The sequence below is a fragment of the Oncorhynchus kisutch genome, linkage group LG16 (genome assembly GCF_002021735.2).
Source record: "Oncorhynchus kisutch isolate 150728-3 linkage group LG16, Okis_V2, whole genome shotgun sequence".
In the NCBI taxonomy this organism is placed as follows: Eukaryota; Metazoa; Chordata; class Actinopteri; order Salmoniformes; family Salmonidae; genus Oncorhynchus; species Oncorhynchus kisutch.
The window spans coordinates 18914779-18937656 of NC_034189.2; the positions used below are offsets into that span (position 1 = coordinate 18914779).

Genomic DNA, 22878 nt, shown 5'->3' on the forward strand with positions numbered 1-22878 from the left:
GGCAGATTTTTTTTTTCAATTTCCATGTGGATTTAGAATATGGTTCTATGGTGTAATGGTTAGCACTCTGGACTTTGAATCCAGTGATCCGAGTTCAATCTCGGTAGAACCTTCTATTTTTGGTGCTGAATTATTCACATGGCCAACCAAAAACCTCATAATATGATGTTTATCCGGTGTACAAATGACAGTAAAATCGGAACTCTACAATAAATACTCTGTATAGGGTTCTATGGTGTAATGGTTAGCACTCAGGACTCTGAATCTGCGATCCGAGTTCAAATCTCGGTAGGACCTACCTTGATTTTGCAGTGACACACTCCTCCCTGTCAACTTTAAAATAGTTGCGTGAAAGAACAAGTGGGTGGGAGTCGATAAGCACTCTTGTTACGCACGAATGGCTAGCCTACGGTAAACGCATACTATGAGTGCCTGGTAGTTGACACCGTTTCTGGCCAGGAAACAGAGTATTGACTACAGGGTTCTATGCTGTAAAGGTTATCTCTCAGGACTCTGAATCCTACAATCCGAGTTTAAATCTTGACAATACTACCATGTCAATTAATTTGCCTCGTGGAAATAGAATATAGCTGTCCAAATATTGTTGTCAGTTGAAAGTATTTGCAGCACGTGAAGGAACGACAGTCCGCTGTTGCTAATTACAGGCAGATTTTTTTTTCAATTTCCATGTGGATTTAGAATATGGTTCTATGGTGTAATGGTTAGCACTCTGGACTTTGAATCCAGTGATCCGAGTTCAAATCTCGGTAGAACCTTCTATTTTGGTGCTGAATTATTCACATGGCCAACCCAAAACCTCATAATCTGATGTTTATCCGGTGTACAAATGACAGTAAAATCGGAACTCTACAATAAAATACTCGTATAGGTTCTATGGTGTATGTAATGGTTAGCACTCAGGACTCTGAATCCTGCGATCCGAGTTCAAATCTCGGTAGGACCTACCTTGATTTGCAGTGACACACTCCTCCCCTGTCAACTTTAAAATAGTTGCGTGAAAGAAACAAGTGGGTGGGAGTCGACAAGCACTCTTGTTACGCACGAATGGCTAGCCTACGGTAAACGCATACTATGAGTGCTGGTAGTTGACACCGTTTCTGGCCAGGAAACAGAGTATTGACTACAGGGTTCTATGCTGTAAAGGTTGGAGAAGAAGAAGGAGAAGACACCCCCACCACTTTCCCTCCTTACCGTAGAATGACACAGGAACCCAAACACCACCATCACTATAGCCGGGGTGAGGATGAGTCCGAACACCAGTCCGGCCAGGCAGGCGTTGATCCCCGCTATGACCAGGTTCTGGGCCGTTACCAGCACTGAGCACGCCCAGCAGTCCAGAGAGCCCCTCAGCTCCAGGGGAGCGTCACTCCCTCCTCCCCCGCTCTCGGCTGCAAGTACGGGGGAGGCACCACCACGCCGGAGGGTGTCCCCACGGGGGCGGTGGAGGCCAGGGAGTTGGAGTGCTGGAGGTGGTGGTGGTGCTGGTGGTGGGGGTGATGGTGGGGGTGCATGTGGGGGGAGAGCTCCTCAGAGAGGTCAAGGGCCTGGTGGTGAGCCCCCTTCTCCAATGTGCCGCTCATACTCATGGTCAACTGGGTAGGAGGGGAGGGAGAGAGAGGAAGAAGGGGCAGAGTTTAGCCAGGTTTGCGTAAGCACAAATGGTCCCTACTTCTCGGATGTGGAAATACTGTTCCAAGCATATGCGAATGTGAAATGGTTTGGCTTTTCATGAGTGGCTCTTTATAGTGACAGTGTCATGCTTTTTGATAGCCAATTTGTGCAACAGAAGTCTCTCCCTGTCTCAAACTCATGTCTATCGCAAACTTGGTCCGTAGACATATCATAGCTGAGGTTCAGTCTTCAAATGTAGACTGAACCAGGGAGTTCACAGGGAGGTTAGAGGACTTTATCTGTTAGAGGAAGAGGAAGGCAGGCTGCACGGCGTAATCTATCAACTCTTATATCTTCTATCAGAACAGGATAGTTATCTGAAATCTGATTGGCCCAGAGGAAAGAAACCTAATTGCCAGGCGAGGGTGCACAGAGGATGATGATGGATAAGATGAAGATGAAGGGTAAGAGACAGAATCAAAGGATGCGTGTGGATGCATACACGTGTGTGTGTGTGTGTGTGTGTGTGTGTGTGTGTGTGTTTGTGTGTGTGCGTGCGTCTGTGTATGCCTGTGCACGTGCCTGAATGCATTTGTTTATCTTGGCACTGGTTGAAGACTGCAGTTCATGTCTTGTCAGAAATAGAAAACGTACAAGTCATGTCATGGCCTTATGTTCAAGACACTGTAAAAGTGTTTTTGGATTCTTCCAGAATGGTAAAAACAACTCCAAATCAGCACAGACCAAGTTGAAAGTTTCCCTGAATCAGCGATAAGTAACAACTCATAACTGACATGTCCCGTTAACAGTGACAGGATAGCAACCCCCCCCCCCCCACCCCCCCTGAACAATGGACCCGGGTCAGTTGCCAGCCTTCCTCACAGAAATACCCCTGCCCTCAGCACCGCTCTGTACCGCTCTGCACCAAAGTGATAAATCCATCAGGACAGACCAGAAAGGCCAAGGTCTAGAACTTAACAATGTTAGTTCAGAAGTTGTGTAAAAGTGTATTGAGCAATATTCCACAAGTGCAGGGTAAAACGCCATAGCAAAGAGAAGAATACCCACAAATGTTTTGGTGGTATGTAAGTACACTCAAGAGAATTAAGGCAGTGTTTGTATGGTATTGTTCTTCTTCCTCCCCTTAGTACTTTTAGTACTGGCACATCTAGCACTTCCACAGGTGCAGGATACAAAACCACCCACATATTAGGTATTGGTAGGGCCATGATCATGCTGCTGCTCCCCCTATGATCATTCCACCCACCCCCCCAATAGTCTTTACTTAGCTTCCACCCCAATGGACATTTATTTATTCCTCACGGCCACAGTTGTTATTATGTATATAGTGCTATTTCATTTTTTTATTACCATTTTCATTATTTTATTTCACTAGTCCTGCATGTTGGAGCTCAAAGCCTAAGATTTTCACTGTACCCTGCAATCACACCTGCAACCCTGTACACGTGACTATTAAACACTGTACCCTGCAATCACACTTGCAACCCTGTACACCCTGTGACTATTAAACACTCGGAATCTGAATGAGTTTTTCTTGACCATGATAAACTCCTGACCATAGACATAGGGTATACGTGGGTACTCATCTTCTTTTAACCACCCCTTCTTACTTTTACCCGACAAAACACACATCACCCGCATACCTCATCCGACCGCTAACCCTGACCCCAACCACGCTACGGAAGAGGTCCACTTGAGATGTGTCCCTGACGTCGCTACCTCAACAGTGTTCTGCATCAACCTCCCATTGTTAGTGAAGTGTTGTCGTTCAGGTCTAAGGTCGGGGGTGCAGGAAGAGTCCAACTAGCTCACTCATTGTGATCTAAGGCCCTATACTTGGCCGTTACTTGGCCTACCCTTGGCCATCTGTTTTACACAATGTACTTGGCTTGCTTTTTTCCATTTTATGAGGCGTTGATTGTTTTTCATAACCATGGAGACACTTGATCTTAACGCTATAGAAATGATTGAATTACCTACAGTATCTTCAAATGAGCTTCCTCTCTAGCTTGTGGTCACTGATAGAGCACTGAACTACATTCAAGCTGGTCCTTCAAATATTCTGACATTCTCATCTAGAACATTCAGGAGAAGCTCTTTTGTTCTATTATTCTATTGTCTTTTGGCTGGCAGTTGCATACATGTGACGCCTGTCTGAAACGTGACCTACGCATTTAATTATCAGTGATGAGAACCAGAATTGTAATTTTAAAATGCTTTTGTGAACGTTCTTTCATAGATATTAGATTAGAAATCATCTGAAAAGAATGTTTTAGTTAATTCAACCTCTCTGTGGCTGGTTTCTCACTCACATTGCGTGGAGCCGGGTAGAGCCTCTCTCTGATCCTTGTGGTTCTCTTCTCTTCTTGCAAGTTACACTGAAACTCTCTCTCCTCTTAACCACGTATACAAGCAGGTGGACAATGTTCACAAACGTTAACAACTTCTCTCTCTCTCTCCCGTCTTCTCTCAAATCTCCCCTTGCGGTTCTCACGCTTCTAGTCCTTCATGCATCAGTTCAGATTCCTTCACACTCTTGTCAATGAAGTTGGGACCAGCTTGTATTGTAGTGGCATGCTGGTATGTTGGCCTTCTGTAGCCGTAGTGGTGATCTCCTGCTGTTTCCACTCGTCGTCGGTCCGTCAGGGATAAGACAGTGTGCTTTGTTTTTTCATCCGTTGTTCTCTCCCTGACTGCAGTTGACTACTCCAGCCTCAACGTTCTGGGTCTCAGCTCCTTAGAATTATCCCAAACTTCTGTACCTCCCACCGTCAAGCCGCCCCTCCTCTTCTCCTATTCTCACTCTTTCTCTGTTTGATAGAAGAGCCCCTCTTGAGGAATTAGAGGGATGCCTTTCTCTCCCGCTCTCACTCCCTCTCTCCCCTCCCTCTTTCCCCCTCCCTTTCTTAACTACTACATTGAGTGCTTGTGCCCCTTCCACTCACTCCCCTCCCTCTATCTCCCTTTTAACTACAATACCCAGTGCTTGCAAAGCACCCACATCTCTTCTCTCGTTCCCTCTGTTAACAGTGTGTAGCACTCTGGGGGTCTTTGGGGTTGGAGCTCCTCTGATAACCTGAGAAGTGATGGAGCATGTGGAGAGAGGGAGAGGGGAGAAGGAGAGAGTGAGAGAGGGGGAGCGAGAGAGAGACGGGGAGAAAGAGAGAGCGAGTGTTTATTTAAAGAGCTGCTGTGTCGCTGTGGTCTAATCAGCAGTCAGGGATGGAGCAGAGTTTACACGGTGCCCCTGACATCCCCACCATGTTACAGACAGGATCACAACTATGGTTGGTTAGACTAACTTATATAAACAGAGCTTTTGTTATTGTACAAAGATTTCTGTAAGTAACACATTTTGGTATGAAACTTTACTTACACTATTAGCCCCAACCCTAGCCTTTAATTGAACCCTGACCCCAAACCTAACCCTTAACCCCAACCCTAGCTCAACCCCAACTCTAACCCTAGCTTAAACCCATAACCTAACCCTAGCTCCAACCCTACCCCTAGCCTTACCCTAGCCCTAACCCGAGCCCTAACCCTAGGCATTCAGTTGTACAACTGACTAGGTATCCCCCTTTCCCTTTCTTCAAAACCCATGAGTCTGTAGCAGTGGGAGATAGTGTTGAGAGAGAGCAGCTTCACACAAGGCGGGGATGGGTGGGCCAGTTCAGCTCTGATAGTGTTTAGGGATGGGTCCTGCCGAGAAAGGTCAAGACCCCAGATAGAGAATGAAAGGAACAGAGGATGAAGGAGGAATAGAGGATGGATGTCATAACTGTTACGTATCACAGAGATGTAAAAGATGTTTTGATGTCTAGAGAGTGATGTCACAACCTGGTGTTCTCTTACGTTGAAAAATAACAATATTAGGAATCGCGGGTCAGACAGATAACTGGAGGGATCAGTGGGACAAGGGAGGAAGAAAGGGTTATAAGCAAGAGAGGGGCAGAAAAATAATTTCTCAACTGATAAGAGAGCGAGTACAGATCACAGGAATCAGAGAGACTGTTGGCTAATCAGATTTTCTCCCCCCTCTGTCTATTTTCTCTGTCTTTACTTTCTCTCTTTTCTCCTTTGAGTTGGTCAGCAATTATTTTCCTTTCTCTCTCCACTGGGATTTACCCTCAAATCAAATGAAAGTTTATTGGTCTGTAGATGTTATAGCGGGTGCAGCAAAATGCGTGTGTTACTAGCTCCTAACAGTGCAGTAAAATGTCAAACAAGTACACAAACACATAAATAAAACAAGAAATCAAGAAATGTCAGAAGGAAACAACTACCCAAATAACACTGTATCAGTATTCCAATTGCAATCTATGTGTATATACACCAAAAATATACACTAAGAAACAGTATACGAAGACATACTAAGATATTGTAAGATATGTAAGGGATAATCAACAAGGGGCTAAGCATTCTATGGAAAATGATGAATGACGTGGAAGGTGTGTTCCACAACGCGGCAGCTTAGTGATGGACCTGACCTTTCACGGAGTTGCATTATTTGACAGAAAACGCATAGAGCCCCGAGTTGATTATCCATTTTATACCATGATTATAATTGAACTCATTTGCCTCTACAAATATGTTCATTTACCTGTTGAAATGTGTTCAAATCCACTGAAGTACACTACCGGTCAAAAGTTTTAGAGATGGCATACCTGTTAATTGAAATGCATTCCAGGTGACTACCTCATGAAGCTGGTTGAGAGAATACCAAGAGTGTGCAAAGCTGTCATCAAGGCAAAGGGTGGCTACTTTGAAGAATCTCTAATATAAATATATGTAAATGTTTTTAACACTTTTCTGGTTACTACATGATTCCATGTGTGTTATTGTATAGTTTTTATGTCTTCAATATTATTCTACAAGGTAGAAAATAGTAAAAATAAAGAAAAACCCTTGAATGAGTAGGTGTTCTAAAACTTTTGACAGGTAAATTAGTGTAGCTAGGGGCTACACCAAGGTGGCATAGCAGTTCAGACGTCTTTTGTCCTCGTCTTGTCGTGTCCTGTATATATATATATTTACAACTTTTTCACATACATTTTATTTTTATTTTCCATCAACTCATCTTCAAAACACTCTCCTGCAACCCGCCTCACCAATGTATATTTATAAAAAAGTATTATTTACCTCAAATCTGTAATCCTCCAAGAAGCTAGCCAGAAACTCCAAGAAGCTAGCCTGAAACTAGCCAGAAGCTAATCCAGAAGCTAGTTCAGAAGCTAGTTAGCTCCTTTACTGGCAAATCGTTAGTATTCAGCTAACCACGGTTTGTGGTCATCAGCTATCCTTTAGCTCGAAAATCTATCGCCAGTTCTGTACGGCGCAGCGCGGCTCGGAACGGAACATACCGGACCAATTTTTCTCTCCATGTCCCTGGATTTCGACTGCTCTCTGGACATTCATACCCGGATCTCACAGCTAGCTAGCTGCTATCCGTGTGACTATCGGCCTTCGTCGATTCCGGAGCAAACATCAATTATTCCGGAGCTAGCAAGCTCCCCTGCTAGGTAAAGTCCCCCCTTATCTCAGCTCGCTGGTCACCATAGCATCTCCCACCTGTAGCACACGCTCCAGCAGGTATATCTCTCTAGTCACCCCCAAGACCAATTCTTTCTTTGGCCGCCTCTCCTTCCAGTTCTCTGCTGCCAATGACTGGAACGAACTACAAAAATCTCTGAAACTGGAAACACTTATCTCCCTCACTAGCTTTAAGCACCAACTGTCAGAGCAGCTCACAGATTACTGCACCTGTACATAGCCCACCTATAATCTAGCCCAAACAACTACCTCTTTCCCAACTGTATTTAATTTTTATTTATTTATTTATTTTGCTCCTTTGCACCCCATTATTTTTTTATTTCTACTTTGCACATTCTTCCATTGCAAAACTACCATTCCAGTATTTTACTTGCTATATTGTATTTACTTTGCCATCATGGCCTTTTTTTGCCTTTACCTCCCTTCTCACCTCATTTGCTCACATTGTATATAGACTTGTTTATACTGCATTATTGACTGTATGTTTGTTTTTACTCCATGTGTAACTCTGTGTCGTTTTATCTGTCGAACTGCTTTGCTTTATCTTGGCCAGGTCGCAATTGTAAATGAGAACTTGTTCTCAACTTGCCTACCTGGTTAAATAAAGGTAAAATAAATAAATAAATAAAAAATCACTCCTGAGTTCCATCAATCACACCTGGGCTGCAGTCACCTATCCGGACCCGTTTTACTGCCTTCGCGGAGCCCCACCGGGCCTTCACAACTGGACTGCCGACGTTATCTACCCGAAGGAGTTATTCGGCTGGCTACTCCGTCGCGACGTTACCTGAACGCCCATCTGCGGCCTGCTAACCGTTAGCTGTCTTACCGGCTGCTATCTGAATAGACAATCGGACAATTTTTTTTATTATTTTTATTATTATTATTATGTTTTCTTCTTGGGCCTCTATAACTATATCTATTGTTTTTATTTTTGTTGTTGTTGTGTGATTTGGATTAATCCCCTCTACCACACGGAACCCCACTAATCTACTGACGGAACGCAAGAGGTGGCTAACAACAGACCTCCATCCTATGCTAGCTTGCTACCGATGCCCTGGCTAGCTGTCTAAATCACCAACCAACCTCTCCACTCACCGGACCCTTTTGATCACTCGACTAAGCATGCCTCTCCTTAATGTCAATATGTCTTGTCCATTGCTGTTCTGGTTAGTGTTTATTGGCTTATTTCACTGTAGAGCCTCTAGTCCTGCTCACTATACCTTATCCAACCTATTAGTTCCACCACCCACACATGCAATGACATCTCCTGGTTTCAACGATGTTTCTAGAGACAATATCTCTCTCTTCATCACTCAATACCTAGGTTTACCTCCACTGTATTCACATCCTACCATACATTTGTCTGTACATTATACCTTGATGCTAGTTTATCGCCCCCAGAAACATCCTTTTACTCTATGTTCCAGACGTTCTAGACGACCAATTCTCATAGCTTTTAGCCGTACCCTTATTCTACTCCTCCTATGTTCCTCTGGCGATGTAGAGGTGAATCCAGGCCCTGCAGTGCCTAGCTCCACTCCTATTCCCCAGGCACTCTCTTTTGACGACTTCTGTAACCGTAATAGCCTTGGTTTCATGCATGTTAACATTAGAAGCCTCCTCCCTAAGTTTGTTCTATTCACTGCTTTAGCACACTCTGCCAACCCGGATGTTCTAGCTGTGTCTGAATCCTGGCTTAGGAAGACCACCAAAAATTCAGACATTTTAATTCCAAACTACAACATTTTCAGACAAGATAGAACTGCCAAAGGGGGCGGTGTTGCAATCTACTGCAAAGATAGCCTGCAGAGTTCTGTCCTACTATCCAGGTCTGTACCCAAACAATTTGAACTTCTACTTTTAAAAATCCACCTCTCTAAAATCAAGTCTCTCACCGTTGCCACCTGCTATAGACCACCCTCTGCCCCCAGCTGTGCTCTGGACACCATATGTGAACTGATTGCCCCCCATCTATCTTCAGAGTTCGTGCTGCTAGGCGACCTAAACTGGAACATGCTTAACACCCCAGCCATCCTACAATCTAAACTTGATGCCCTCAATCTCACACAAATTATCAATGAACCTACCAGGTACCTCCCCAAAACCTTAAACACGGGCACCCTCATAGATATCATCCTAACCAACTTCCCCTCTAAATACACCTCTGCTGTCTTCAACCAAGATCTCAGCGATCACTGCCTCATTGCCTGCATCCGTAATGGGTCAGCGGTCAAACGACCTCCACTCATCACTGTAAAACGCTCCCTGAAACACTTCTGCGAGCAGGCCTTTCTAATCGACCTGGCCGGGGTATCCTGGAAGGATATTGATCTCATCCCGTCAGTAGAGGATGCCTGGATATTTTTTTTAAATGCCTTCCTAACCATCTTAAATAAACATGCCCCATTCAAGACATTTAGAACCAGGAACAGATATAGCCCTTGGTTCTCCCCAGACCTGACTGCCCTTAACCAACACAAAAACATCCTATGGCGTTCTGCATTAGCATCGAACAGCCCCCGTGATATGCAGCTGTTCAGGGAAGCTAGAAACCATTATACACAGGCAGTTAGAAAAGCCAAGGCTAGCTTTTTCAAGCAGAAATTTGCTTCCTGCAACACTAACTCAAAAAAGCTCTGGGACACTGTAAAGTCCATGGAGAATAAGAACACCTCCTCCCAGCTGCCCACTGCACTGAAGATAGGAAACACTGTCACCACTGATAAATCCACCATAATTGAGAATTTCAATAAGCATTTTTCTACGGCTGGCCATGCTTTCCACCTGGCTACTCCTACCCCGGACAACAGCACTGCACCCCCAACAGCAACTCGCCCAAGCCTTGCCCATTTCTCCTTCTCCCAAATCCATTCAGCTGATGTTCTGAAAGAGCTGCAAAATCTGGACCCCTACAAATCAGCCGGGCTAGACAATCTGGACCCTTTCTTTCTAAAATTATCTGCCGAAATTGTTGCCACCCCTATTACTAGCCTGTTCAACCTCTCTTTCGTGTCGTCTGAGATTCCCAAAGATTGGAAAGCAGCTGCGGTCATCCCCCTCTTCAAAGGGGGGGACACTCTTGACCCAAACTGCTACAGACCTATATCTATCCTACCGTGCCTTTCTAAGGTCTTCGAAAGCCAAGTCAACAAACAGATTACCGACCATTTCGAATCTCACCATACCTTCTCTGCTATGCAATCTGGTTTCAGAGCTGGTCATGGGTGCACCTCAGCCACGCTCAAGGTCCTAAACGATATCTTAACCGCCATCGATAAGAAACATTACTGTGCAGCCGTATTCATTGATCTGGCCAAGGCTTTCGACTCTGTCAATCACCATATCCTCATCGGCAGACTCGACAGCCTTGGTTTCTCAAATGATTGCCTCGCCTGGTTCACCAACTACTTCTCTGATAGAGTTCAGTGTGTCAAATCGGAGGGTCTGCTGTCCGGACCTCTGGCAGTCTCAATGGGGGTGCCACAGGGTTCAATTCTTGGACCGACTCTCTTCTCTGTATACATCAATGAGGTCGCTCTTGCTGCTGGTGAGTCCCTGATCCACCTCTACGCAGACGACACCATTCTGTATACTTCCGGCCCTTCTTTGGACAGTGTGTTAACAACCCTCCAGGCAAGCTTCAATGCCATACAACTCTCCTTCCGTGGCCTCCAATTGCTCTTAAATACAAGTAAAACTAAATGCATGCTCTTCAACCGATCGCTACCTGCACCTACCCGCCTGTCCAACATCACTACTCTGGACAGCTCTGACTTAGAATACGTGGACAACTACAAATACTTAGGTGTCTGGTTAGACTGTAAACTCTCCTTCCAGACCCATATCAAACATCTCCAATCCAAAGTTAAATCTAGAATTGGCTTCCTATTTCGCAACAAAGCATCCTTCACTCATGCTGCCAAACATACCCTTGTAAAACTGACCATACTACCAATCCTCGACTTTGGCGATGTCATTTACAAAATAGCCTCCAATACCCTACTCAACAAATTGGATGCAGTCTATCACAGTGCAATCCGTTTTATCACCAAAGCCCCATATACTACCCACCATTGCGACCTGTACGCTCTCGTTGGCTGGCCCTCGCTTCATACTCGTCGCCAAACCCACTGGCTCCATGTCATCTACAAGACCCTGCTAGGTAAAGTCCCCCCTTATCTCAGCTCGCTGGTCACCATAGCATCTCCCACCTGTAGCACACGCTCCAGCAGGTATATCTCTCTAGTCACCCCCAAAACCAATTCTTTCTTTGGCCGCCTCTCCTTCCAGTTCTCTGCTGCCAATGACTGGAACGAACTACAAAAATCTCTGAAACTGGAAACACTTATCTCCCTCACTAGCTTTAAGCACCAACTGTCAGAGCAGCTCACAGATTACTGCACCTGTACATAGCCCACCTATAATTTAGCCCAAACAACTACCTCTTTCCCAACTGTATTTAATTTTAATTTATTTATTTATTTTGCTCCTTTGCACCCCATTATTTTTATTTCTACTTTGCACATTCTTCCATTGCAAAACTACCATTCCAGTGTTTTACTTGCTATATTGTATTTACTTTGCCATCATGGCCTTTTTTGCCTTTACCTCCCTTCTCACCTCATTTGCTCACATTGTATATAGACTTGTTTATACTGCATTATTGACTGTATGTTTGTTTTTACTCCATGTGTAACTCTGTGTCGTTTTATCTGTCGAACTGCTTTGCTTTATCTTGGCCAGGTCGCAATTGTAAATGAGAACTTGTTCTCAACTTGCCTACCTGGTTAAATAAAGGTAAAATAAAATAAAATAAAATAGCTAGCAAGTTCACTAGATAACTACAGAAGTTGCCATGGTAACCACACAAACAGACTTGCTAGTTTAACCAAACCATCAACCCTAGCTTGCTATTATGAAAATCGAATTCAACAATACCAATACTGTTTTCAATTCTACTTTTGCTTTCAAAAGCAGCTCAAACAAAACATGTAAAAATTATCTTTAGCCATTGAATTCTACCGTGCAAATATTACGTGCGATATAAGGAAATAATGCACGCTCTAGAATGCCCGTCAAGTCAATAAGAAATGAGTATTCAACAATGCCATGGTATAAAAATAATATATACTAAGAAAGAGATAAATTAATATACTCACTCATACTTGAGTGGTGGAGGACAGACGCCCTGTTTATACCTGCCGATAAAATACGTCCTTCATCCTGATCTTGATCTGACCTGTATGTTTAGATTTATAAGATCTGATCACAATCAGATCACAATTGACCTTTTAGTCGTCTAGACCTGTCTAAAAATGAAGGCACGATCAGAATGTGGACAAGATCAGGACAAAAGATGCAAGTTAGAATCAGGTATAAATGGGGCTAGAGAGACAGAGGCGATCAAAACAGGCTGAAATATACGAGTTAGAGATACTGATCTTTACATGTTGATGTCATTTGTTAGATGATATAATGCTTTTCAGAGCAAAGAAAGAAGACAAATGCCTCATCAGTACCATCTTCTACCTCCGACTGTACTGTACACCCAAGAGTCTGATTTGCATCTGTGTTTATGTCATACACAGCCTATGGTTTACTTGGTTAATGTAGGATTGTGGAAGAAGTGGAAGATGAATGAGTAGATGGGATGGGAGGAGGGTGGAAGTCAGGGATGTGGTTTTACGCAATGCAATCAGAAGTGCTGCTGAGAGAAAGTGAGTGACCAAGTAATAGCTTCCAAAACTAACTGCTGAAACCACACAACTCTGATATCACACAGGTTGATTGAGTAATTGTAGTGTTTGCATTTTGTGAGTCTGTCCAACCAACTCTTATGGAGACTCTTAGCCAATTTTTGCCAATATTCCTCTCCTACTGTGCCATGTTGAACCTATTCACTGAGGGAAACCTTGAAGAAACGTCTTCAAGTAAGGTATATATCCACATAACAATCTATATATTGCATTGATACCATCTGAGTAATAGTAAATTAATAATAGCTTACTTCATAGTCGGCTATGTTTATTAATAACCCCACACACATCATCATCTAACCCCCCTGCCCCACCCCAGACTGACCATCCGTGGCGGTCGATATCAGGGCGTAGTGGATGCCGGACGCAACTTCCTATGGAAGCAGGATATCCTCCGGTCTGTCCAGCGTTCCTCTGTCCTTGACCCCTTGTTGATCTCTTCACCCCGGGTCACAGGACGGGACACACGGACATTCTATCTCTCACCGCTTTCCACTGATGAGGCAGGAATGAATCATTATTCTAAAATAACTGATATTAGATGGACCCAATAGAGAAAGATTAGGTAAAGGACCAGATCTGTGCTGGATTGGTGGATATGTGTTTGGTGATTTTGAATATGATCGGCCTTGTTTTATGAGCGGCCTTTGCTTTTTTTAAACTTCGTTCTCCCTCAATGTTGTGTATATGTCTGTGTTGAAGTCTCCTGATTGTATTAGATCAATCAGCATCCGTAATCATGGATGTCAAAACAATTACTGGCTATTTCACCACCATTCAGCGGTAGTCCATTCCTATCCCCTGAAATAATTGACACGTACTATAGAGTTGTCTCTGTCAGTGAAATGATCAGGGGAGAGAAACTGAAATCTCTACTTTGTCATTGAGTCCTGTGTGCTGCTCCCTGCTATTTCCTGCCCTGTCTGCTATCTGTATGACACTGCTGTTGGTTAGGGCCTGCTTCCTCACTCAGTTTACCTTGGATGAGATTCACCATATGGAAACCCCTGTTAACACCGATTTTTATTTTTTCTACACACACAAACAAAACTGTTAGTGATTGTCTTGAATGAAGCGACCTCTGCAAGTGCCAGGCATATGTTGCGACAGCCGAGCGATATGAGGGTTTGGGTTGTTATTGTATATGGGGCCAAAGTGTAAATAGAAGATATCCGCTCCTCTGTCTCACATCCCCTCACACCCACGTCAGTGGTCAGTCTGTCAGCCAATCAGCCACAGGCAGGAAGTCATGAGCTGGATGTTCAAAAACACCATAGATGGATTATTATTATATATGATATTTATTTTATTTAACTAGGCAAGTAAACAGTCAAGCAGGGTTTTTCCCTCTTGGTTTGAACAGGCCAAATGTTCATGGGTAGCCCTGAGGGCTTTATTCATTATGCTAGATTCTACACTATATTTTATAGTTACAAGGCCACAGTAGCCTACAGTATATTTTCAGATTGACTAACTGGTACATTATTTCTTTACGTTAGGTGATTTCCAATTGGTGGTGGTAAGAGATGTGGTCTGTTTCAGACATCGGCCAGAACAACTCAGGTGACTGTGTTAGCAGTTCAGCTAAGGTGAGTACCATCAATGTCATTTTCAAGTTACAAAAAATATATATGCAAATGTGGCTTTAATCGAAAGCATTTATTTATTAATAATAGTCATAGTAATGTCACACAAATTCACAAAGTGTTTAAGACATGTCTGGCTCAGTTTGTTGTGTATGTGTGTCTGTGAATTCTCTAAACAGTGCAGTTTAAAATGAATGAAAAGGTATTTTGGAACAGGAAAAATAGAATTCTCATCTTAAAAAGGATTAAAAAGAAGAAATTGTTCATCAGAGAACTGTCAATACTCCAACAGATAACATTTTAAAAATCATTCATTTAATCTAAAGACCCCTAAAAAGGATGAAAAACAAAATTACGATTTCTCAGATAAAAAATGTACAGAAAATGTAGTTTTGTTTTTTTCACACATTACAAAGACAGTATTCCGTTAGTCAATGTTCTACCTCGGCTGTGTATCCTAGCAACTACAGGGGAAGGTGTAAGTTATATTCATTAGAAATATCATTTATATATGTATAGAACCAGAAGAAGCACCAGAGAAAACTTTGTCCTCCTGTGACACATCACCATAAAAACAAGGGGAGAACATTGGCATCCAATAAATACGAGACACATTTTAAATTAAAAAAGAACAATGTACAATGTAAACCCCCCCCCCCCAAAAAAAAGAATAAATCTGTATATAAAAAAAAAAACTCTAAACAAAATCAGAGGTACAACACAATTAATTATTACACCAACTGAAATATTATCATGATGAAAAATGGAAACAATTCATTAAAACAAAGACCTGATGTCCTAAAGAGGTGTGACAATTGCCTTCTTTCTCTCTCCTAAGGAAATAAACATTATACATTTGTAAAAACACAAAATTTACAACACATACAAGAGTCAGAAAGACAAGAACTAAAAAACTAAATTGTCTTTAAAACCCGTATGTTTCGAAGCATTCCAAACCCCCCCAAAAAATGGGTCTTCTTATTCTTAATGCTTTTAGAAAAATGTCATCTCTCTATTATTAGTATTTTCCATCTTATTTCTCTTCTAAATACAAGTCACAAGGCCAATGTGGTATATATCTAGGCTGATCTAGTCTTAAAAAAAGGAAAATAAATTATTTTAGAAAACAGCACCCCACAAAAAAATACAAAACAGCATTTACACATTTCAGTATTCAAGACGACAATTTGTTTTAAGAAATCTGGAAATAACAAAAATTCATGCCATTGATAACAACCGTCAACTCAGTTGCATGTTTACAATGGTAGCTAGCACCACCTGCCTTTCCGTTTTTTCAAGTCCTCCAGAAACCAGTAAGCTGGTCTTGAGCACCGTAGACAACAAAAGTAAACTGGAGTTTGATTGGCGGTTTGGTTTTGTAAACAGTGATGATGAGTAGTAAACTGGTTTTCGATTGGCTGTTTTGATCGGCAGTAGTAGTAAAAAAATATCTTAAATAAGGAAGGAAAAAAAGGTTAAAAGACATTTTAAAAGGTGTGTTTAGTCCCGTCTGGCAGGAGTTTTGGTTATGGCTGCGAGACGTGGAGGATCTTCATCACCGTGAACTGGGCGCTGCAGCCTGGAGAGAGAAGACAGGACAGAACATTAGATATACTAGCCTCAGATTGTCAGACAGATGTATACAAAACACAGTCAGGGCAGACTGAGTGAGCGTGCTCGTGTCTTACAAAAAAAACTGAAAAAGCTTGTGTGTGCGTGTCTCATAATAAGAAATAGTGTGTGTCTGTGTCTCATAAGAAAGATACAAGTACTTGGAAGTACAGCTAGATGGTGCACTGTCCTTCTCCCAGCACATATCAAAGCTGCAGGCTAAAGTTATATCTAGACTTGGTTTCCTCTATCGTAATCGCTCCTCTTTCACCCCAGCTGCCAAACTAACCCTGATTCAGATGACCATCCTAGATCATTTATAGATCGGCAGGTAAGGGTGCTCTGGAGGGGCTAGATGTTCTTTACCATTCAGCCATCAGATTTGCCACCAATGCTCCTTATAGGACACAACACTGCACTCTATACTCCTCTGTAAACTGGTCATCTCTGTATACCTAACGCAAAACCCACTGGTTGATGCTTATTTATAAAACCCTCTTAGGCCTCACTGCCCCCTATCTGAGATATCTACTGCAGCCCTCATCCTCCACATACAACACCCATTCTGCCAGTCACATTCTGTTAAAGGTCCCCAAAGCACACACATCACTGGGTCGCTCTTCTTTTCAGTTTGCTGCAGCTAGCGACTGGAACGAGCTGCAATAAACACTCAAACTGGACCGTTTTATCTCAATCTCTTCATTTAAAGACTCAATCATGGACACTCTTACTGACTGTTGTGTCTGCTATGTGTGATGTATTGTTCTCTCCCTTCTTGCCTGTTGTCTGTGCCCAATAATGTTTGTACCGTGTTTTGTGCGGCTACCATATTGTTGTCATGTTGTGTTGCTACCATGCTGTGTTGTTGTCTTAGGTCTCTCTTCATGTAGTGTCTCTTGTGTTTTGTCCTACATTTATATTGTATTTATTTTTGCCTTTTGGTAGGCTGTCATTGTAAATAAGAATTTGTTCTTAACTGACTTGCCTAGTTAAATAAAAGGTTAAATAAAAATGTCCCTCATAAGAAAAAGATTTGTCTCCTCACCAGGTTGAATGTGTCGTAGGTACTCATTAGCTCCTCCATGCGGTACTGCTCCAACACCACTACGTTGTTGGAGAGGCTGGGGTTCCTCTGGCGGGCACAGTCCTCACAGTGGACCACGTAGGTCTTCCTGCTGCCGCTCTCAGACGTCACAAACAGCAGGTCAAACACCTCCACCTGGTGGACAGAATATATACACACACACACCCAGTCAGTATACAGGCAGGGATCACTGGGCTGTGCGACAGGGCTCGTATTGTAATGCATGGGGATGAATTGAAAGCATGCTGAAGCAATCATGAGTGAAGACAGCGGGTTGAAGTAATGCGGTTTTCAGAAGAGAGACGGGCTCTCTCTGATTGTAAGGTAAGTGTTTGTGTTTTGGGTTCAGTTAGAAGGCGGTTTGGTGCTGACAGACGGGGGGGGGGACGGGGGGGGGGGTTGAGGGTTTGTATCGAGAGAGCTGGGTAGATGTATTACTCACGTCACACTCGTTGCAGTAGTAGGCTGGCTCATCCTTCACCCGGCTCTGGTAGGAGATCTTCTTCCCTGCGGTCACCAGCTGGTCTCGCAGAACCTGGATGTGCTTGATGGACTGCAGCAGGCAGTGTCTGAGGGAGGGAGGGAGAGAGGATGAGGTTCGAGCCCTGAATGGAATACCACGGGTATGTTCTAATTACGTTGGTAACCAGTTTATAATAGCACTAAAGCACCTCGGGGGTTTGTGGTATATGGCCAATATACCACGGCTAAGGGCTGTATCCAGGCACTCCGCGTGGCGTCGTACATAACAGCCCGTAGCCGTGGTATATTGGCCACGTACCACTCTTTCTCTGGCCTTACTGCTTAAATAGAGGACCCATCAGCCTGCACTCACTTGATCATCTTGTATGTGTCTGGGTCGGTGACCTTCACGGTGCGGGCCACGTTCCAGGACACGTGGATCATGGGGACGATGGACTTGACCTTCTTCACTTCGTTCCACTCAAACCTCTCCAGGGCCAACTGGTACTGGTAGGCTGCAGAGAGGAACAACGCTAACATTAGTGCCTGACGTTCTGAAAGCTCTTCAACAGTCGAATTGTTAGTGACCTTGTATGTTTCTTCAACGGATCTTCAACATCCGTCCCCTACTTATGCGTTTGGTTGGTGTGGATTTGGACTACGGTCATTAACCTCAAAACTCTCAAGTCAAAATGACTGACCAAGACAAGCAATGGCTTTAAGGCAATGCGTTTCAGTAGATGGGCGGAGTCAAACATTTGCATCTGTAGCAAGAGTAATGTAGTTCCCTTTATCGGGGAGTTAACGTACAGTTGAGTGGTCCCACGTTCCATGCTATGTTGTTGCACCAGCCCACAGCCTGGACCCAGTGGACGGTCCCTGCGTTGATCCACACCAGGTCTCCTGGTCTCTGAATGAAGCGGTACACAGGGATGTTGGAGCGGTACAGGTCCTCCAGAACAGGCCACCAGGAACCGGTCAGGTAGTCTACTCCATGCCTGAAGGAGGGAGGGGGGGGGGGGGTACTGGGGTTAGATCCTCTGAGGCAGTGGGTGATACGTTGGGAGAATGGTACACTTGAGTAGATGAGACACTTGTAGTATTTTACATTCTAAGGACTCACGAGCCGAGCTCTAGTTACCCGGAAGGGTGAATTGGACAGATTTCTTTCCCTACATCAAACAGTCTCAAATCAGGAATGGATTATTGTACCTCCTCATCAACACATTCAGTAAGTCACGCTAGTGTATCAACCAATGGCCACACTACTTACTTTTCACAGAAGTCGTTGATGGCCGGCCAGTAGTTTTCATGCACAGAGAACCACTCGCAGTCTCCAGGCCCAATGTTGATGTTCACAGAGCAGAAGTTGTTGTTCTCCTGGTGGCCAGGCGTGCGGCTCCCGGGGACCTTCATGTAGAGCTGGACAGTGTTCATGCCCAGGATGGTGTGTCCTACGTGGCTCAGCATGTTGCCGCTGGACGCCACACGCATGAAGGCTGGTAGCTTCTGGAGCTCCTGCAGCTGGGCCTTCCACCTGGGAGAGAGAGGGAGAACAGGGTTATTGTATTTTTTAAACTGGCCAACAGAACCCAGTCTGAGTGGCCGTAGTAGCATCAATGCTATCATCACTAAGGATCTTATGTACTATCGTGATTTTGCACAATATGGCCTTGCTTAGCAATGGATGTGGCTTATGTAATAAAGATGCAGTACTGAAACCTGACAGCAAAACCTCAGAAGAAAGTTATGGAACAAATGGGAAAAGTCCCACATGTTCTATGTGGCAATAAAATGCATCCCTATCTCCAGCTTACCTCTTGGGGTCTGACAGATCAATGTTGGTGCCAAACTTGATGATCTTCCCCACTGGTTTCAGCTCGGTACTGGTAGCGTCTTTGCTTGTGGGGTCTTTGTTAGACGTCTCAGAGCTAGTCTCCTTACTCTTCTCTTTGTCTTCCTCATCTTCGTTATCATCATCTTCATCACTCCCCTTCTCCTCCTGAAGACACAAAAGAAGAAGGTAGAGGTAAGTGAAATATAAGAGGTGTGTGTGTGTACACATGGTGTGTGTGTATCACTGCATCCATCCATACCTGGAGGCTCTCCTGGAAGCTGGAGGCCTGGTACTGGGCGTACTTGGCGATGGTGGTGTGTGAGCGGCTGCTCTCGCAGGGCCAGGTCTGCCCCGTGCCGCTGGGGTCCCAGTTCTCATCAGCAGGCTGCTGTACCTGGGTCCTCACCTCCACAGCATGCTCAGAGTTAGCATCCACCAGAGACTTAGTGGAGAACAGACCCAGGTCTGAGGAGAGAGAGAGAAACAGTGGTTTAACATAAACTCAGCAACAAAAGAAACGTCCCTTTTTCAGGACACGGTCTTTCAAAGATAATTCGTAAAAATCCAAATAACTTCACAGACCACTGTAAAGGGTTTAAACACGGTTTCCCATGCCTGTTCAATGAACCATTAACAATTAATGAACATGCACCTGTGAAACGGTCGTTAAGACACTAACAGCTTACAGACGGTAGGCAATTAAGGTCACAGTTATGAAAACTTAGGACACCAAAGAGGCCTTTGTACTGACTCTGAGAAACACCAAAAGAAAGATGCCCAGGGTCCCTGCTCATCTGCGTGAACGTGCCTTGGGCATGCTGCAAGGAGGCATGAGGACTGCAGATGTGGCCAGGGCAATAAATGTCAATGTTCGTACTGTGAGACGCTACAGGGAGGCAGGACGGACAGCTGATCGTCCTCACAGTGGCAGACCACGTGTTACAACACCTGCACAGGATCGGTACAACCGAACATCACACCTGCGGGACAGGTATAGGATGGCAACTGCCAGAGTTACACCAGGAAAGCACAAAATAGGTTGAGAGAGGCTGGACTGAGGGCTTGTAGGCCTGTTGTAAAACAGGTCCTCACCAGACATCACCGGCAACAACGGCGCCTGCGGGCACAAACCCACCGTCGCTGGACCAGACAGGACTGGCAAAAAGTGCTCTTCACTGACGAGTCGCGGATTTGTCTCATGATGGGTGATGGTCGGATTCGCATTTATCGTCGAAGGAATGAGCATTACACCAAGGCCTGTACTCTGGAGCGGGATCGATTTGGAGGTGGAGGGTCCGTCATGGTCTGGGGTCGTGTGTCACAGCATCATCGGACTGAGCTTGTTGTCATTGCAGGCAGTCTCAACTCTGTGCGTTACAGGGAAGACATCATCCTCTGTCATGTGGTACCCTTCCTGCAGGCTCATCCTGACATGACAATGCCACCAGCCATACTGCTCTTTCTGTGCGTGATTTCCTGCAAGACATGAATGTCAGTGTTCTGCCATGGCCACCGAAGAGCCTGGATCTCAATCCCATTGAGCACGTCTGGGACCTGTTGGATCGGAGGGTGAGGGTTAGGGCCATTCCCCCCAGAAATGTCCGGGAACTTGAAGGTGCCTTGGTGGAAGAGTGGGGTAACATCTCACAGCAAGAACGGGCAAATCTGGTGCAGTCCATGAGGAGGAGAGACTTAATGCAGCTGGTGGCCACACCAGACACTGACTGTTAATTTTGATTTTGACCCCCCTTTGTTCAGGGACACATTCCATTTCTGTTAGCCACATGCCTGTGGAACTTGTTCAGTTTGTCTCAGTTGTTGAATCTTATGTTCATACAAATATTTACACATGTTAAGTTTGCTGAAAATAAACGCAGTTGACAGTGTGGGATGAAAAGGTGTGGCATGATTACTATTTGTAGGTAGGTAGTGCAGTTTGAATGAATGATTTGTGTGGTTACTGTGGTAGATAGTGTTGAATAAATGATTGATAACGACGTGAAGTGTGTGTGTGGCGGGATGTGTTAAACTCACTGAGTCGTAGGGATCCGGCCAGTCCTCTGATGACAGTAACAGGGTTCTTGGGGTCTGTACAGAACTGCAGTAGTACTGGGGATAAGGCATCTCTCTTACTCTCCAGCTATAGAGAGGTGGGAGGATAGAACAGTTAGTACAATTATAATAAGTCACATCAGGTGCCGTTTTCTACCAACAGAGGGCAGTACAGTACTGGCTCAAAGTGGAGGAGGGATTGACTTCACTACTTGTATTTGTGTCAGATATTGACATGTTGAATGCATTGAGCTGTCTACTGGCACACAGCTCGGACACCCATGTATACCCCACAAGACATGCCACCAGAGGTCTCTTCACAGTCCTCAAGTCCAGAACAGACTATGGGAGATGCACAGTACTGCATATAGCCATGACTACATTGAACTCTATTCCACATCAGGTAACTGATGCAAACAGTAGAATCAGATAAAAACAATAATAAACCTGATGGAACTGGGGAGACTGAAGCAACACAAACATAGGCACAGACACATGCATACCTACACAATAACATACGCACTATACACACACGTACACCTGGATTTTGTGTTGTAGATACGTGGTAGTAGAGTAGGGGCCTGATGGCACACAATGTGTTGTGAAATCTGTTGTGATTTGTTTTTTAAATTATTTAACCTTTAGTTAACTAGGCAAGTCAGTTAGGAACACATTCGTATTTACAATGACGGCCTACCCAGGCCAAACCCTCCCCTAACCTGGACCAATTGTGCGCCACCCTATGGGACTCCCGATCACGGCCGGTTGAGATACAGCCCGTGATCAAACCAGTGTCTGTAGTGACGCATTTAGCACTGAGATGCAGTGCCTTAGACCGCTGCGCCACTCAGGAGGCCCAAAATGTCATGTTTAAAAAAAAAATATATAACTGCCTAAATTTTGCTGGACCCCAGGAAGAGTAACTGGCAGCAACGAGGATCCATAATAAATACAAATACAGGCTTAGAAAATGATTTTCATTTCACACATTATTAGAGAAAGAGACAGAGTGTAATAATATCATGGGAGACGGGGTGCAGAGAAAGATAGATATGTGAGATGTGTGGTGGGGTTATGGTGAACGACAGGGACTTACATAGATGCTTGGTGTGGGAGGGTTGAGTTTCTCCCGTGGGATGGGCTCTGTAGTAAACAGGGGCTTGACAGAGAATGCAGGGAGCAGGTAGGACTCTCTGAACTTCCCCTTCACCCTCGCACCCCTGAGAGAATATTTTTTACATTTTTATAGATAAAACACAGTCACAAACTAGAGCATAAAAGCTG

At 44.3% G+C, this 22878-nt stretch overlaps 1 protein-coding gene and 3 non-coding genes across 6 annotated transcripts in view; 3 read left to right on the forward strand and 1 right to left on the reverse strand.

The window, feature by feature from the left end:
- The first annotated feature begins 41 nt into the window (after nt 1-41).
- On the forward strand, nt 42-112 carry trnaq-uug (transfer RNA glutamine (anticodon UUG)). The gene has a single exon. It is a non-coding gene; the product is annotated as a tRNA-Gln (tRNA).
- Nucleotides 113-226: 114 nt separating this feature from the next.
- trnaq-cug (transfer RNA glutamine (anticodon CUG)) lies at nt 227-297 on the forward strand. Its single transcript has one exon. It is a non-coding gene; the product is annotated as a tRNA-Gln (tRNA).
- A 407-nt stretch (nt 298-704) lies between these two features.
- On the forward strand, nt 705-776 carry trnaq-uug (transfer RNA glutamine (anticodon UUG)). The gene has a single exon. It is a non-coding gene; the product is annotated as a tRNA-Gln (tRNA).
- Nucleotides 777-14602: 13826 nt separating this feature from the next.
- kdm6ba (lysine (K)-specific demethylase 6B, a) overlaps nt 14603-22878 on the reverse strand; it is a 190568-nt gene continuing 182292 nt past the window's right edge. For all 3 annotated transcript variants that reach the window (XM_031791946.1, XM_031791948.1, XM_031791947.1), the window contains 10 exons: nt 22691-22814; nt 21577-21682; nt 19802-20007; nt 19523-19707; nt 18979-19242; nt 18516-18703; nt 18079-18220; nt 17686-17812; nt 17205-17378; nt 14603-16127 (listed from right to left, as the gene is read on the reverse strand). In XM_031791946.1, coding sequence (XP_031647806.1) covers nt 16104-16127; nt 17205-17378; nt 17686-17812; nt 18079-18220; nt 18516-18703; nt 18979-19242; nt 19523-19707; nt 19802-20007; nt 21577-21682; nt 22691-22814 — 1540 coding nt within the window. In that variant the 3' untranslated portion in view covers nt 14603-16103. The remainder of the gene's footprint in view (nt 16128-17204; nt 17379-17685; nt 17813-18078; nt 18221-18515; nt 18704-18978; nt 19243-19522; nt 19708-19801; nt 20008-21576; nt 21683-22690; nt 22815-22878) is intronic.